Source organism: Peromyscus maniculatus, chromosome 4 (assembly GCF_049852395.1).
Source record: "Peromyscus maniculatus bairdii isolate BWxNUB_F1_BW_parent chromosome 4, HU_Pman_BW_mat_3.1, whole genome shotgun sequence".
In the NCBI taxonomy this organism is placed as follows: Eukaryota; Metazoa; Chordata; class Mammalia; order Rodentia; family Cricetidae; genus Peromyscus; species Peromyscus maniculatus.
The window spans coordinates 5,096,863-5,115,335 of NC_134855.1; the positions used below are offsets into that span (position 1 = coordinate 5,096,863).

General features: G+C 43.7%; 1 protein-coding gene and 1 pseudogene across 2 annotated transcripts in view; both read left to right on the forward strand.

Annotated features, from left to right (window-relative positions):
- C5 (complement C5) overlaps window positions 1-18,473 on the forward strand; it is a 110,478-nt gene that overhangs the window by 71,505 nt on the left and 20,500 nt on the right. The window contains exons 29-30 of the mRNA XM_006988736.4: window positions 3,408-3,613; window positions 12,052-12,204. Of these exons, the coding sequence (XP_006988798.1) occupies window positions 3,408-3,613; window positions 12,052-12,204 (359 nt within the window). The remainder of the gene's footprint in view (window positions 1-3,407; window positions 3,614-12,051; window positions 12,205-18,473) is intronic.
- LOC102918604 (mediator of RNA polymerase II transcription subunit 14 pseudogene) lies at window positions 4,260-10,801 on the forward strand (annotated as a pseudogene). Its single transcript, XR_013050392.1, has one exon. The product of XR_013050392.1 is annotated as a mediator of RNA polymerase II transcription subunit 14 pseudogene (transcript).

An 18,473-nucleotide genomic window follows, 5' to 3' on the forward strand; every position in this document is an offset into this window, starting at 1 on the left:
AGCTGGGTTTGCACCCAAGTATGGTCAAAAGCTGAGCGCTTAGGTGGGAACTTGGGCAGCTGGCCACTTCAGGGGAGGAAGCTGCAGTAGCCACCAAGAATGAGGAACTGAGACTCTCTGAGCAGGTGGGATTTGGAGAGAGGGAGGAAGGGGGAGGAAGAGAAGGAGAGAGAGAAAGAGGGGGGTAGGGAATGGGGCTTTCCGGATCATTCAGGGGCGAGCTGGAGGTTCCAACCCAACACTGGGAAGTGAGTGGGACGGAAGCAGAGTGAGACACCATCCTCACCCACGAGGAGGTAATCCTTACACCACAAGGTGATGAATCAGTCACTCACTCACTAAATACTTATTCGTTCATTCAGCACGTAGCTATTGAGAGTCCTATGGATTCTTCAAGGGTGCTGGGCACTAGATCAACAGAGCAAACAGAATAGAATAAATCCTGCCTGGCTGGCTCTGCCAGTCACTCCTGTAATCCCAGCACTCAGACACCGAGGCGGGGGATCCAGAGTTCCAGACCAGTTTGGCTATGTGATGAGACCCTGTCTTAGAAAAAGACAAAACAAAACAAAGATGCAGGGCCAACAAGGGCCTTGCTGCCCAGCCTCCAAGCTGAGTCCAATCACTAAGCCTGGTGGAAGGGGAGAGTCAACTCCTGCAAGTTGTCCTCTGATTCCACAAGCATGCATGGCACAAGCGTGCCCACCTACACCCACACAATAAACAAACAAACAAGCATGCATGGCACAAGCGTGCCCACCTACACCCACACAATAAACAAACAAGCATGCATGGCACAAGCGTGCCCACCTATACCCACACAATAAACAAACAAACAAATAACATATTTTTTAAAACCCAGACCCTTATGATGCGTAAATTCTAGTTGGGAAGAAGCAAGCATGAGAAATAAGTAAAGTTTTATAAATATGTTATGGAAACAGAAATGAAGTCAAATTAAACAGGGAAAAGAGCTACAACAAGGATCTGGGTTGTACATCTGGATTTAAGCCTCACAAGAACATGGTACAAGCTGGCAGTGGTGGCGCGCGCCTGTAATCCTAGCACTCAGGAGGCAGAGGCAGATGGATCTCTGTGAGTTCGAGGCCAGCCTGGTCTACAGAGTGAGATCCAGGAAAGGCACAAAGCTACACAGAGAAACCCTGCCTCAAAAAAAAAAAAAAAAAAAAAAGAATATGATACAGTTGAATTACACTTGGTGCATTCTGAGAAATGTTTCCCATTGCATGATCACCATAGAGTGTCCTTACACAAACCTAAGGACCGTAGCCATGGAGACAATGGGGTAAATAATGTCACATATGTGGTCTGCCATTGGCTGAAATATCATTGTGCGGCACATAACTGTATTTGAGTGTAAATCTGAAAGGAAAGGAAGCAAGAAACAGCTGTGCGCATGCCCTGGGCCCTGAGCATTCCTGGTGTTCCGGTAGCAGCATGGAGGCCAGTGTGGTGCCGAGCAGAGAGCTGAGAGCAGGAAGTGAGAGCAGGGAAGAAAAGGTTAGGGTCATTCTGGTGTCTCCAGGATGAAGTATACAGCCGTGCAATGGTGAAGAACCTGCCTGGTACGTGTTCAGCTGTCACAGTGGAGTACCAGAGATGGCCAAAGGAAAGAGAGCCCTTTGAACTCATGGCTCTGGGGGCCAAGCACACAGCTCCAGCATCGCGAGGGCTTCTGGTGAAGCCCTCCCAGTGAGAAGGCAAGTGGGCACTTTGGGGAGACAGAAAAGATGATTGAACAAGAGTAACTAGCCTACACCCCTAGAAAAGCCTCCATGTCCAGCCTCACGGCCCACGCTCTTCCCATGTAACACTGATCTCATTGAGAACAAGCCAACTTAAACCCCAGCAGCCCGGCAAGCCGACAAGCTGAGGCTGAAATGGGCTATGCCGCCTCCACTCCACAAACGGTGTCCTCCAGCGCGGGCTGCCTGGCTCCAGCACATCAGCTTTAACGGCCACTTTGAGCCACCAGAAGCCACTGAACCAGGAGTGTGTGACCTGGCTTACGCCTCACCAGGAGGTTGCTGTAGGTGTCATGGCTAGCAGTTCTGAGCCCTGTCCCAATTTGAGTTTTCTAAATGTTTAACAAGTTTTGTGTGAGGTTTATGACTGTCTACAAAATTTCACCTTTGTTTTCCTTTAAAAAAGCCTAAGTTTTAATACATACCTCAAAACCAGTTCTTTGATGCTTCAGAAATAGCACAAAAATGTCTTGGGTACTGTAAGATGTATTATAAAAATCATACACTTTCAAAGTTAGCGGGGAACTGAATAATTCAAATCTAAGATTTAAAACCCAAATAAAACTTTTATTTTAAATATAATTTTAAATATGGTAAATCTGAGTATGAGAAATACAAGAAAATATTTTGTTCACTCATGTAAATCATGTAACAACTAATTGTAAAAAGATATCTCAAAATTAGATTAACCTTCAAAATTCCAGGTAGTGGCTTTTGTTTTCCTCAAAAGAGAAAGTATTATGTCAAGTTTATTCTTTCAGTGTGAATAATGATAATTCTTCACTTATGCATGGTGCTTGCTGGCTTATAAACATGCTTCCCTGTTTATTTCTGTGAGTCTCACTACATAGATGTGAATGTTATCTACTCCCAGTATGGGGGCCTGGGTCCCACAGAACTGATGAACTCCCTGGGTTCTCCCAGTCAATTAGGAGAGGACAGCTAGAACCTGGTCCTGAGTCCCAGCTTCTCAGGCCCTGCTCCGCGGCCAGCCTGTCTGTGCTCTCCGGCATGCATAGCCATCCTCCAGTGAAGAGAAGGGCAGGGCATTATGGGATCTCATTTTGTCTTGGCTACCTTGACGAAGTTTAAATGAAAATAAAAAGAAACAAAAAGGAAAGAAAAGGCCATGACTTCTCCTATGTGTGGTGGAGGGGAACATTTATTATAGATATGTGGGAAAGCATGGCCAGAGGCAGGAACATCTGGGAGAGTCCAGAGTGGAAAGGACCAGACTGAGCTGGGCCATGTGGGAAGGGGGAGGGGAAGGGAGAAAGGGTAACCAGGTGCAGCAGCCAGGAGGCCAAAGGTACAAAGGCGAGGGTGACCAAAATGTCTGGATTATATAAGGAAGTGCCTCTGTGTGAAGGCCAGCCCAGTCCCTGGGCTGAAGAGTTCAGGGCAGAGGGCGGGTTGTGCCAGCCATGCCCTGTAATAGGTAGGGATGCTGGGAGAACCTGGTAGCCAGGTCCACTTTCATACGTTAAACAGACACCTCAACCATTTGTCCCGGTTTTGAAACTTAACAAAGTTCTGACAATGAAGAGAACTTCTAAAAGTGAGAAGGCCATCACACACCTGCTAGGATTATGTCAAGTTCCCATTTTTACTTCTACTAATGAAGTAATGTGTTGCCATCAGGTGATCCACCCATTTACCGTTTCTGGAAAGACACTCACCAACAGACCCACAGCTCTGCACCTAACAGCGTCACGGCAGGTATGGTAGAGACCACAGCCTATGCTTTGCTCACCAGCCTGAACCTGAAGGAGACGAATTACATCAACCCAATCATCAAGTGGTTGTCTGAAGAGCAGAGGTATGGAGGCGGCTTTTATTCCACCCAGGTAACGTGTGGTTAGCTTGATCTGTGCCTCTTGCCCACACTACGCCTTCCACACTCAGGCTGGCCTCCATGACTCTTTCTAACAAATGGGCTGCCATAGGTACAAACCATGTCTAGAATCTTAGGACCCTGGAGGTTATCTGTATTAGTAACTTCATTGTTCAGAAGAGGAAATGAGCCTGAGGAGGGTTATTCAAGGAGCCAGTCAGCACCCAGCTTCCTGACGCTATGCCCCATGGTGCTTCTTTCATTGTCTTTAAAGACCATGGAAGGCTGGTAGGTTACCAGCAATTACATCACATCCTGCTTAATAAGTAGTGGTTGCCATGGAAGCAAAGGTACCGATGATTCCTCTCCTGCATGATGTTTAGCTACCTATCGATCGTGTTTTCTGTTGTGACCATTGTTACACAGTTGGTTAACGCAGTCATGTGTTGCATAACAATGTTTTGGTCAATAACAGACAATAAATATAATGGTGATTCATAAAATTATAGTAGAGCTGAAAACTTCCTGTGGCCTCCTGCTAGATTTGTGGCTATCATAATGTTGTCTATAAAACACTACTTGTGGCTGCAGCCCACCGGCCCGGCGGCCGCTGAGCAGTCGCTGAAGCTCGCTTCCTTGAGCGGCGGCCGGCCCGCCTCTCCGCCCTCCCGCTCCGCCCTCGCCTTCCTGCGGCCGGCCGGCCCGGCCCTACATGGGGGCGGGCCTCCGCAACACGGGTTTGGCTTCCTGTTCAGAGGCGGCCTTGCGCTAGGTGGCCGCCACACTGCCTGCGCCCGCCTCGGTGCGGTCACCGAGCCCGGGAGGAAGCTCCAGGGCCGCATCTCGGGCGGTTGCTCCAAGCCGGGCTGTGCGCCGCCATGGCCTCAGTGCAGCTGGAGAACCACCAGCTGATCCCTCCGGACGGCGGCGGCGGTGGCGGCGGCGGCGGCGGCGGCGGCGGCGGCGGCGGCGGCGGCGGCGGCAGCGGCTCAGCGTCTGTCCCGGTTCCTCCGCCTCCTGGAGCCGCGGTGGCGGCGGCAGCTGCGGCCGCGGCTAGCCCTGGTTACCGGCTTCGCACGCTCATCGAATTTCTCCTCCACCGGGCCTACTCGGAGCTCTTGGTATTGACGGACTTACTGCCAAGGAAATCGGACGTGGAAAGGAAAGTAGAAATTGTCCAGTTTGCTAGCCGGACACATCAACTCTTCGTTCGATTATTAGCTTTAGTAAAGTGGGCTAATGACGCTGGCAAAGTCGAGAAGTGTGCGATGATCTCGAGCTTTTTAGATCAACAAGCTCTCTTGTTTGTGGACACTGCTGATCGCTTGGCCTCCTTAGCTAGAGATGCACTGGTCCATGCACGCCTGCCTAGTTTTGCTATCCCATATGCCATTGATGTGCTGACTACTGGCTCTTATCCACGACTGCCAACCTGCATCAGGGATAAAATTATTCCTCCAGACCCAATTACCAAAATTGAGAAACAAGCCACACTTCATCAGCTTAATCAAATTCTTAGACATAGGCTTGTAACAACAGATCTTCCTCCACAGCTAGCAAATCTTACAGTGGCAAATGGCCGTGTGAAGTTTCGAGTTGAAGGAGAATTTGAAGCAACTTTGACAGTAATGGGTGATGATCCAGAAGTTTCATGGCGCCTTCTCAAGCTAGAAATTCTAGTTGAGGATAAGGAAACAGGAGATGGCCGCGCTTTGGTTCATAGCATGCAAATCGACTTTATCCATCAGTTGGTGCAGTCTCGGCTCTTTGCAGATGAGAAACCTCTTCAGGACATGTACAACTGCCTACATTGTTTCTGCTTATCACTTCAATTAGAAGTGTTACATTCCCAGACTCTAATGTTAATCCGAGAGAGGTGGGGCGACCTTGTCCAGGTGGAAAGGTATCATGCCGGAAAGTGCCTCTCTCTCTCAGTTTGGAATCAGCAGGTTCTAGGGAGAAAAACAGGCACAGCATCAATTCACAAAGTCACAATTAAAATAGATGAGAATGATGTCTCCAAGCCTTTACAGATCTTTCATGATCCTCCTTTGCCAGCTTCGGATTCTAAATTAGTAGAAAGAGCTATGAAGATTGACCACTTATCAATAGAAAAGCTCCTGATTGACAGTGTTCATGCAAGAGCCCATCAGAAGCTGCAGGAACTGAAGGCCATTCTTAGAAGCTTCAATGCTAATGAAAACTCTTCCATAGAGACTGCACTTCCAGCTCTGATTGTTCCCATCTTGGAGCCCAGTGGTAATTCGGAGTGCCTACACATTTTTGTAGATTTGCATTCTGGAATGTTCCAATTGATGCTTTATGGACTTGACCAGGCCACTCTGGAGGACATGGAAAAATCTGTGAATGATGACATGAAGCGAATCATCCCTTGGATACAGCAGCTTAAGTTTTGGCTTGGACAACAGCGCTGCAAACAATCTATAAAACATCTGCCTGCAATAACCACTGAAACATTGCAGCTTTCCAACTATTCAACGCATCCCATTGGAAACCTTTCCAAGAATAAACTCTTTATTAAACTTACCCGTCTTCCACAGTACTACATTGTTGTGGAAATGCTTGAGGTTCCCAGTAAGCCCACACAACTATCGTACAAGTATTACTTCATGTCTGTGAGTACTGCAGATCGTGAAGACAGCCCTGTCATGGCACTGCTTCTGCAGCAATTCAAGGACAACATCCAGGACTTGATGTCCTATACAAAGACTGGGAAACAGATCAAAGCTGGTACCAAGCACAAGTTGTCTGATGACCCATGTCCAGTAGAATGCAAGAAAGCCAAACGATCAGGAGAAATGTGTGCCTTCAATAAAGTTCTAGCTCATTTTGTCGCTATGTGTGACACCAACATGCCATTTGTCGGACTTCGATTGGAGTTGTCCAACCTGGAGATCCCACATCAGGGAGTGCAAGTGGAAGGGGATGGCTTCAGCCATGCGATTCGCCTATTAAAAATTCCTCCCTGTAAGGGAGTAAATGAGCAAACTCAGAAGGCCCTGGACCGCTCTCTCCTTGATTGCACTTTCCGATTACAAGGTAGAAATAACCGCACATGGGTGGCAGAGTTAGTATTTGCAAATTGTCCGCTCAATGGCACTTCCACCAGGGAGCAAGGACCATCCCGGCATGTTTACCTGACATATGAAAATCTGTTATCTGAACCTGTTGGTGGTGGAAAAGTAGTTGAAATGTTTCTTAATGACTGGAGCAGCATTGCCAGATTATATGAATGTGTGTTAGAATTTGCTCGTTCTCTACCAGACATACCTGCTCATCTGAATATTTTCTCAGAAGTTCGTGTTTATAATTATCGGAAACTTATCTTGTGTTATGGAACCACCAAAGGAAGCTCAATTAGTATCCAGTGGAATTCCATTCATCAGAAATTTCATATTTCGTTGGGAACAGTTGGCCCAAACTCAGGTTGCAGTAACTGTCACAATACCATTCTCCATCAACTTCAGGAAATGTTCAACAAAACACCAAATGTGGTTCAGTTGTTACAGGTGTTATTTGATACTCAAGCACCATTAAATGCCATCAACAAACTCCCTACTGTGCCAATGTTGGGCTTGACTCAGAGAACTAACACTGCCTACCAGTGTTTCTCCATTCTCCCACAGTCGTCCACCCACATCAGACTGGCCTTCAGGAACATGTACTGCATTGACATATACTGCCGTAGTCGAGGTGTTGTGGCAATACGGGATGGGGCCTATAGTCTTTTTGATAACAGCAAGTTAGTTGAAGGCTTCTATCCTGCACCAGGATTAAAGACGTTCCTGAACATGTTTGTTGACAGCAATCAGGATGCTCGGAGAAGATCTGTAAATGAGGATGATAACCCCCCTTCTCCTATAGGAGGTGATATGATGGACTCTTTAATATCACAGCTCCAGCCACCTCAGCAACAGCCGTTTCCAAAGCAGCCAGGAACTTCAGGCGCTTACCCTCTTACTTCACCCCCTGCATCCTATCACAACACAGCTAATCAGTCCCCGTCTATGATCCACACAAGGTCTCCAGGAACCCTTGACCCTAGTTCTCCATACACTATGGTGTCACCAAGTGGACGAGCAGGAAACTGGCCTGGGTCTCCTCAAGTGTCTGGACCCTCACCAGCAACCCGTTTGCCTGGAATGTCACCAGCCAACCCATCTCTCCATTCTCCTGTCCCAGATGCTTCTCATTCCCCTCGAGCTGGCACAAGTTCCCAGACAATGCCAACCAACATGCCTCCACCTCGCAAACTGCCTCAGCGCTCCTGGGCGGCATCCATACCCACCATCCTCACTCACAGTGCCTTGAACATCTTACTGCTCCCCTCGCCGACGCCAGGCCTTGTGCCTGGCCTGGCAGGCAGTCACCTTTGTTCCCCGCTGGAGAGGTTCCTTGGGTCTGTCATCATGAGACGACACCTTCAAAGAATTATTCAACAGGAAACGTTGCAGCTGATCAATTCCAACGAACCTGGTGTAATCATGTTCAAGACAGATGCCCTGAAATGCAGAGCAGCCCTTAGTCCCAAAACCAACCAGACCCTTCAGCTAAAAGTGACACCTGAAAATGCAGGACAGTGGAAACCTGATGAGCTTCAAGTTTTGGAGAAATTCTTTGAGACAAGAGTCGCAGGACCACCATTTAAAGCCAACACACTTATAGCCTTCACCAAGCTGTTGGGAGCACCAACGCACATCCTCCGTGACTGTGTGCATATTATGAAGTTGGAGCTGTTCCCAGACCAGGCAACACAGCTAAAATGGAATGTCCAATTTTGCCTCACCATCCCTCCCAGCGCGCCACCGATTGCACCTCCTGGGACACCAGCTGTGGTGCTGAAATCCAAAATGCTGTTTTTCCTTCAACTAACTCAGAAAACATCAGAACCCCAAGAACCTGTTAGTATAATAGTTCCAATCATTTATGACATGACTTCAGGTACCACCCAGCAGGCAGACATTCCCAGACAGCAGAACTCTTCTGTTGCTGCGCCCATGATGATCAGCAACATTCTGAAGAGGTTTGCAGAGATGAACCCACCACGACAAGGTGAATGCACAATATTTGCAGCTGTTTGTGATTTAATGGCTAATCTTACACTGCCCCCTGGTGGGCGTCCATAGACACTATTGTTTTTAAACCAGGAAGGCTGACAAATGGAAAAACAACACAAACAAAAAAAGACTGAATTCAGCCATCAGTTTTAAAAAGGAAAAAGACTTTTTTTTTTTTTTTTTAAACCTTAAGAGCTAAATATTCTAAACTGGCAAAACTTTTCAGGGTGCACTTCTTTCATCAAAAAGACCATCAATCTTTTGTATAGTGAACTTGTATAGTGTGTTTAAATGCGACACATTTCAAACTAGGTAACAGATCAGTGTCCACTTGCCAGTAATAGATTTAATATTCTGTTTTATACTATAAAGTAATGAAAATGCCAAACGTGTTTATTTAATTGTTTTCTTATGTTTTGGATGTAATGGTCTTTTTTGATTTTTTTTTTAAAGGCAGGTCTATCATTTTTGAATACTGTAAACTGTGACAAACTTTATATTGAAGCTGTATTTTACTATTGACCGCTTTGAATCCTTACACAGAAATGTTTTGGGAGCTGTTAAACACATCCCAAAGAAGCAATATTTAATAAAACTAGGATATAAAAGTGACACTCACTTGTGTGTGTATAAGCTCTCTAGAGTTATTAGGGCCTCCCTTCATCTTCACCCTGGTGGGGCCAGTCAGTTTTTAATTACCTATGTCTGAAATTTGACAAAAACATTTTTGTTTTAAGGTTAATGTAGTTTCTTCAGACATTCCTAACATGACTGGTGATAACATTTAGCACCTAGATTGTTTTTTCAGTATAGGATTTATGTAAAATAAGAGAACTTTGTCTTTGAAAAGAGACAGTAAGTGATTTATAGTGATCAAGGATCCCAAATAATGCAATTATTCTCATGTGTGAGGAAATGGGAACCTTTTTGTTAGGAAAATGTCATTTAAAGGATACTTCTGCACACAGCATTAACTAGGAAGCAAAGAACTTGAATGCTCTAGTTTGCATGAAGTTTTGGTGACATTTCTTTATCTTATTTAACTTCTTACCTTCCCCAGCACAATTGAGGTTGTTCTAAACAATCTCAATTTGATTCATTGTCAACAAAACAATAGAATGTTTTGCTGGACACAACCTGGTCCAATCATTTGAAAAGTCCACAGTGCAGGGCCTGGGTAGGGTCCAGTGGAGTTTCTGGCACTGGTACCTCTCAATAGGATTTCTTTCTAGAGTACTGTACTGTCTCTTGCAGCCAGTCAGGGTCTTTGTAAGCTTCGATGAATATGATCTGATTCAAATGTCTTCTGATGACTTGATGTGATTTGGAGCAGTTTTTTTGTTGTTGTTTTATGGGTTTTTTTTTTAATGATAATATCATGCTGAGTTATCTAGTCAATGTAATATGGTCCTCGATGAAATTTTAGATGTTTGTCTGATTCCATTTTAAGATGATTATTTGAGCTTCTATAACTATAACCACCAGATTCTAGTTTTAAGCATCTCACTGCAACTGTATCATGTCTTCTCAACTTTCTTGACTCTCCATTTCCAGTCAGAGTTGAGGGCTTCTGTCTTCTGTGTCTCCTTTCTCCTTCATCTCCTGCTTCTCACCCAACTCTGCCGCTATTCCAGAGTAGGCGACCAAACTTTTATTCTTCTTTAACCTACCCCTTTTCTCCTTCTGTTTTCAGTTTTCTTCACAGTGGTAATCACATGGATTGGCAATCTAAGATGTCTTGATCAGGAGTCAGCCCTTTTCTATTAGGAGCTGAATCCTATCTTTCATGTAGAAATCTACATGTATATACAAGAAATATATTTTTATCTGCAGGATGATATTGTTTCAAATAATTTTATTAATAGAATTAACTTTTCAGGTATTTTCTCTTTTAAGTGTGATTTTGAAATGTTAATTGCATTTTTATACATGATGCATTCAATGGGTACTTTTTCCTAATTATAACTCACCTTTGAATGCATTGTGTAAATCAAGTAAGATAGGATTCAATGAACAGAATTTGATTTTGATGCTTATTAAGAGTAAACCAATGAATTTGAATTTTGATATCATGCTTGGTACTTGGAATTGGTATATACTTTATTAAAACTTGGAAATATTTAGCATTTAAATCGTAACTTTCATCACAAACCATGTCTTTTGCCTCTTTTGTTAACCAGGTTCAATCAAAGAAACTGGATGCCATAGTGATTTTTCTCTAGTAGGTGGTTTGGAACTTGATTTTAAGGTGTTTTCAATGTGATTTTAGTATTTACAGTAATAAATAAAATTTACACAAGTTTCAGAGAACTAAAAAAAAAAAACCTACTTGTTTGTGCAGATGTGAGCAAACCTATTACACTGCCAATCACATCAAAGTATAACACTTAAAACTATTAATAATTATAATTTATTATAGTCAATATTCTATAATGTATAGAAAATTATAATTTTATAATTTATAATTAATAGAAATATATAAGCTCATGTTTCTCAAGGACGGAAAGACTAAGATTGAGGGGCCTTACTTTGGCAAGGACATCTTTTCTGTGTCATTCCATGAAGGACAAAGAGAAAGAAAAAGAGAGGGGGAGAGGGAGGGAAGGGGAGAGGAGAGAGGAGGGGCAAATTCATTCATTTATAAGGACAATGGCATTAATCTGCTTGTGAGGGTGGTGCCCATGACCTGCACGCCTCCCATTAGATCCTCCCCCAACTCCACATTGCCACATTGGGCATTAAGTTTCCAATACATGAACTGAAGGACACAATCAACCATAGCAGACACCAAGAAAGACATGGATCCCTGTATGCTCCGTAAATCTTACATTAGTGGGGACAGCGGCAATCAATAACTATACATAAAGGTATTATAAATTGCAGTGAACTCTATAAAAGGCAAGAAATGAACATTAAAACCATCATGAACAGAGAGTTTGTGGCCTCACTGTGGGGGTGTTTAAACCGAGGCTAAAGGATGAGAAAGAGATAATTCTGCAGCATCAGAGGTATTTTTCAGAGTGACCTACCTAAGGATACATGTGCAGAATATGTAGAGAACCCAGACCTGAAGCCATACTTCCTTCCTGTCCCTGATGAAAACAATGTCCATTCTTATACCTCCACAATGGGTCCCTCGACTGCTTCACTCAGTCAGCTGGAGTTTCATCTCCAGACAGTGCCACCCACCACCTCCTAAGAAGGGGATTGGTAGAGTTGGGTGTACATATCACTTGGGAGGCTGAAGAAAGAGTATTTCAAGTTCAAGTCTACACGTCGGAATCCTATTCTCAAAACAAAAGTGGGTCTATTTGTAAACCGAGCATGTATAAATAAACTAAATGTGCTTTTGTGCTTTGCTGATTGTTGGTAGGATACAATTAATGCCATCGAGGGCCTGACAGAATATTCACTCCTGTCTAAACAACTGCATTTGAATATGGATATCAATGTCTCCTACAAACACAAAGGTGATTTCTACAAGTACAAGGTGACGGAGAAGAATTTCCTTGGGAGACCAGTGGAGGTAAATGATAAACTTTGCCATCAGACGGGAGAATTGAAGTCATCTCTTCCCTCTTTATTGTTCGTGTGCTTTTACTCACTATTTAAACATGCGCTGAGCACCAGTGGACTCCTAAGCAGGGTGCCTATTATAGCTCAGGCCCTTGTGATTCAAGAGTAAAATACAAAGAATTCATGTCCTGTGGAGGGACAGTCATTTAAATAAGAGTCCAGAAACACCTACATGGAGGTGCAGAGGGGCCTCCTGATCCAGACTGACAGAGGCTGTGTGTAGGGGAGGGTATGTCCACATGTGTGGGTTAACCCTGAAAGAATCAGAGAGGGGTAGCCAGATGAAGACACGGGAAGAACATTCATCGTGTGTGACAGAACACACAGAAGTGCCATTGCAGAGACATGAAAGACATGTCTGTCACCTGCTCCAGGTCCCTTTTGTCCTTGGTCTTTCTCACAAACTGTAGTTGGCTTGGACTTGTGTCTCTGGTTCTCCAACTCCTTGCTTTATGGCTATTTCCAAGGCTAGATTTTTTTTAAAGGGAAAATTCTTAATAGGTTATGAAAATTTCCCAAAGAAGGATATGTTAGGCAAAGTATATTCTATATTATTATTGCTGCCAGTCTACATAGGCGAATGTGCATTTTTTGAATTATCATGTGTGAATTTAGTGCATTTAGTATATAAACAAACAGGAATAGTCCTCACTGTCTACATGCCCTACAGATCCATGCTTATAAAAGTAAATAGAAATGAGAAAAATGCTTAAGCAAAAATCACAAACCAGTGACTCATAGCAGAAGAATGACTATCGAGGACTATGGGGGTCCAGCCCCTCGATAGTCCCCTCCCAGGGTCCGCGGAAGGCTCTATCAACCAGCTGAGGATCTATTCTTTAGGGTCGGTAAATCAGTCTACGCACGCAGAGTTCTTTGGTCCATTTGCTTTAATTCTTCTGGCATAACGTCCTTTATACACAGCTTCAGTTCTGTTCTCATGTCTAGCTCCTTTCTTGCCTGATTTCTCTCTATATTTATCTACTGTCCCTTCTAGGTTCTATCTTAATTCCTTCATCTAGTTCTGTCCCTTCTAGGTTCTCATCTATCTAGTTCTTTCCCCCATCAGCTTCTCTCCCATCTCCTTCTCTCTCATCTGGCTCTTCCTCATCTTGTTCTTCCCCATCTGGCTCTTCCTCATCTTCCATCTCGTTCCTCTAGTCCTCTCTTTTTGCTCTTCAATCTAGTTCTTCCCCATCTCAGCTCGTTCCTCTCAAGTTCTTACCCATCTAGTTCTTCCATTCTCTTTTCTCCTCTGTCCTCTCCTGCCCTGGGAGTTCTGGTATATATACACTTACAAGTAGTATTTCCTTAGCAGTGCAAAGCCAGGCTTCCAGGGTCAAATGGAGGGGTGATAAGAATAGGCTTAATTGACACATCCGCCAGGCCTTCTCAAACAGGTAACCTGGATGCTTAAGTCTGTTCTTAGAGAGTACAGAGGTATCTCTGATAAGGTACTTTCCTCCATCCGGTGATGGACCTGGCCGGATGCTACCAATAATGATAATTACAGGGAGGCTTGAACTGGGAGTTCTGGCTGAGCATAACTGTTAGCACAGAAGGTTATCTAAATATTCCTAGAAGTGGTTAGGTAAGTAGTTAGAGGTCTATAAAGTTAGTAAGGCTGTAAGAAAGGAGGGGTCTGAGCTAAATTGTATAAAGCTATTACTTAATGTCTACCTCTCCTAGGCGGTGTTTCCTTGTGGAATTTACCGTAAATCAGGAGACTTGCATGTGGGCTGTTATCATTGTTAGTCCACCTGGGACTAACAATGGGCGCCCACCTGGGTGGTGTTTCCTGTAGTCCTTGAAAGTGGCCAAGGGAGATAATCTGATTCCAGAGAAAGCCTTTCCTGAGGCTGTTCTCCAAATTACCTGGAATGTGTATGTCCAGAGAGTGATCAGTCTACACTGTTAGTCCTTCTTAGGGAAAAGTCAATTGGGAAAGCTATGAAGGCACACATGATTTTCATAAAGACAGCTGATATATAACAAGCCAAGTAACACCAAAAACTCCTTGGGATTTGGCTTCCTCTGGAGGAATTCCATGATCCCTCCAGGTAGTGACTTTGCCATAACCAGCTGAGTTCTTATGATATTCCTGCGGCCCGCAACAAATGACAATATAATAATAGTAATAAGGACATGGCCACGGGCAAAGATCTATGTCAATAATTAGTGATCCAAACATTTCAAATGCAGATCTGATCCCCAACTTCCTTTGAAAAAATAAGATCTGGCAGCAGGGCTGTAGGCATTTGGCAGGGCCTTTTCAATCTGTACCGGTCATGTGATATATGCATATGCATTTGTGTCCATATTTTCTCACCCTCTGGGCCTCTGAAGGTAGCTGTGCTGTGACCCTAGGTTGGGAACATGCCTTTTGTCCCAGGAAACATTTAGAAATCACCAGAGACACATGCTCTGAGTGTAAATTTTGATGAAGAGCTGTAGGTCTGAGCAGTGTAGGGCTGTGTCCTGAGCTGTGATAAAATACTTAACAGATCTACTCAGGGGAGAATGGTTCCTTCTAACTCAGTTCCGGGACACAATCCATCATTGTGGGGAAATCAAGGAGGCAGGAGCTGTACGTGGCTACTCGTGTTCACGGTCCATTGTGTGTTGGAATGCTTACGTTCAGCTCACTGGCTCCAGTTTTATACCCAGAGAATGGTGCCACCCACAGTAGGTAGATCTTCCCATAAAATTGGGGTAATTAAGACACACCCCTACAGACATGCTCAAGGGCCCACCCAATATAGACAGTCCCTCATTGAGACACTCTTCCTGGGTGTTGAGCTGACAATTAAAATGAACCACCACAGCCTACTTCAAGTAGGCAGAATTACTTCTCTCTTTAGGAGTGAGGGACCCTTTGCTATCTTAAAATAACCTGACCTCAGTATGGATACTGCTTCCGTGTGAAACCTGGGCTGCTGTTTATCCAGCTTGGAATTCTCTGCCATAGCTTTTCCTCAAATGTGCCATGTGGAGCAATGTGTGAGATGGTTGACGAAGCATGGGCACTCTAGTTTAAATGCAGTTAAATCTGCTCTTTAATAGGTTTGCTGCTAGGCATGGTAACTCTGAGAGGAGGAGAAACTGATGGGGTACAGTACACAGCAGTTCCCAGACTCATTCACCTTAGAAAATTTTCTCATTCAGCATCTCAAAGCGCTCATCCCTAAGTAAATGCTGCTACATCCTGTCAGGGAGGACAGGAGAGGTGACCTATTTCCCTAGGTTTACTAACACTTGAAGGAAAGATTGACAGACTTGATCCTGGGCCAAGCCCCCTTTGCACCTCTGTGCTAGGCAAAGAGAAAGGCTGCAAGTGTGGAATGAGGCCGAAGCTGAGTCTTCCGTCTTGATCAAAATCTTCCATAGTGTCCCCAAACTCTGAGTCTGCAGGTGACAGCATGCCTCTAGAGAGGAGGGCTGCTCAGGTGATAGCATGCCTCTAGAGGAGGGCTGCTCAGGTGATAGCATGCCTCTAGAGGAGGGCTGCTCAGGTGACAGCATGCCTCTAGAGAGGAGGGCTGCTCAGGTGACAGCATGCCTCTAGAGAGGAGGGCTGCTCAGGTGATAGCATGCCTCTAGAGGAGGGCTGCTCAGGTGATAGCATGCCTCTAGAGAGGAGGGCTGCTCAGGTGACAGCATGCCTCTAGAGAGGAGGGCTGCTTAACTGAATCCTTGTCCTCACTTTCCTCCCAGCAGAGTGGGAAGAAGAACAGCAAAGACAGATATTGGCAAAATTATTAAGGCCACTCCACGTAGTTAAAAGTAAGATTTATTTTTTTTTTTGTTTTTTTTTTGTTTTTTTTTTGTTTTTGTTTTTGTTTTTTCGAGACAGGGTTTCTTTGTGTAGCTTTGCGCCTTTCCTGGAACTCACTTGGTAGACCAGGCTGGCCTCGAACTCACAGAGATCCGCCTGCCTCTGCCTCCCGAGTGCTGGGATTAAAGGCGTGCGCCACCACCGCCCGGCAAAAGTAAGATTTATTTAGTGGGTAACTTACAAATGAAGGGATAGAGTAAGTAAGGTCGCGGCATCTGGGGAAGGTGTATCGCAGTCCAGCGGTGTTCTCTGGAGCTCTGCTTGGTCAACCTCCACCGTCTAGGGTCCAGGAACAGAGAGAGAGAGCTGGCCCATCTCGATCTCGGGTCTTCAGGGTCCTCCCTTGGCCCCGCCTTGTAGGTGTGACAGTTGCCCAAGCCTCAATGGGGGTTGGAACTTCCAGATCAAAGCTGGAATGGCTACCCACTACATTTCCCCCATTTTGTCTAAATAAGAAGGTTCTAACCTAATACAAGACTATATACAATGAAATGGTTATCAAATATTGTCCAGGAATAATGAGGGATAATGACCTAGATAAGATGGAACTATAACCAATGCAAACAATATCAAGCAAGAAGCATATATTAAAATCCAGAGAAGTATAAAGCATAGGTAAATGGCATGTTACAAAGATCATTCCAAAAGAACCTGAATATGTTCTATCTAAGATTATATATATATACTAAGTTGTAACTATAACTGCTAGTCTTCAATCCCATCAAAGACCTGAAAAGGAATATAATGGTACCTGAGAAATGGTAGATGGATGTAAGCAACTTTCAGGAATCTTGCAAGAGTAGACCGAGACAGCTGGCAGCCTGGACAGTCACCTAATGTTTCTCAGTGTTGTTGGTTCATTCAAATTGGCTACAGGCCTAGAGTATCTGACAGACCATTTTTAGAAGCAAGAATTCTGAAAGACCATCTTACCCTGTCTTGGCAGAGCACAGTGGTCGCTTTCCTGTGCCCTGCTTGTCCAGAAAGGATAGCATTGCATTCGTACTGTCAGCCATCCAGGCAAGGGCAGTTCTTTGCCCAGTAGGCCATTTTGTGCCAAGAAGACAAACTTTCAAATGGAAATGTCTTAGAAGCCCAACATTCTCTCAGGATCAAATTGGTGCTGCCAGGAGCAATTGTGTCTCATGTCATCAGAATTCTAAGTTATTTAAATGCCATATTCTCTAGGTCTATGAAGTGTTTGAAGATTACCTGTCCATCTGACCTATGTATCTGTAAACCTGGATAACCTAACTAACATAACTATAGAGATGACAAGCATAGGTGACTATAAATCTATAAGTCTTATCTACCTAAATAACCTAAGGACTAAGGCTTCATGTAAACAAGGTAAACAGTCTATAAGCAAATGTATGGTAAAGAACGATGACTTCAAAATTGTGACAATACACTAGATATTTATAACAAAGGTAGGAATATATAGTGTGATATGCAATATGACAATAATCTTAAATATATATCAATATACCAAATATCCTAAACAGAAGTAGAACATACATAAAGTATGACAGATATAAATTTACATTTGTATCAATAGACAAGTATTTTCAATTAAGAATAGAAATATATGTACATTATAACAAATATAGTTCTGTATTTGTATCAATATACAAATTATCTTAAACAGGAAATAAAAACAGTTTACATTTGTATCAACATATAAGAATCCATTACAGTGCAAATTATCTAAGGCTGCTATTTTACTAAATTTGTTTACTAGTATATACAATAATCTACCATAATATCTTATACCTATCCATTCCATTTCTTCTTTTCCTTTTTTTTTTTAGAATAGTGAGTCTAATATTTTCTTCCACCCCCAACCCTATAACCATCATCCATAACCCTAAGAATTATGAAACCTAAGGGAGAAGGGGCATCATTTTCTTAGAATTGCTTCCTGCTGTTTAGGGGGTGATGTTATCTCTGTTGGGTACTGTGAGAAAGCTCAGATAGTTAAATCTCAGTTAAACTAAATGTAGGTTCTGAAGCAAGTCTTAGAGTAATGGGTAAGATTGTCTAAAATTCTGGCAAGAAGTATAGTATGATGATGATTACCATGGCATCATTCTGGATTAGGTAGAGTTGTTGTTATTGGGGCCCCATCTTTTTTCTGGAGACTTCAGAAATTGCTATTGGAAAAATTTATTTGTTATCAAAATGGAAAGTTTGGATTTAAAGAGGACATAGCATGTAAGAAAAGATTCCGAGAAATCAAGAGTAGGCATGGAGAGAATTAAAATTTAGAAGACAATGGTTCCTTTTTATTGGTTTACTTCTGTCCCACACCAGAGGGCTCTTCTGATACGGGACTGAAGAATCTCTCAACCTTTTCTTTCAGCAATATGCTTGGGTTTAGAGAA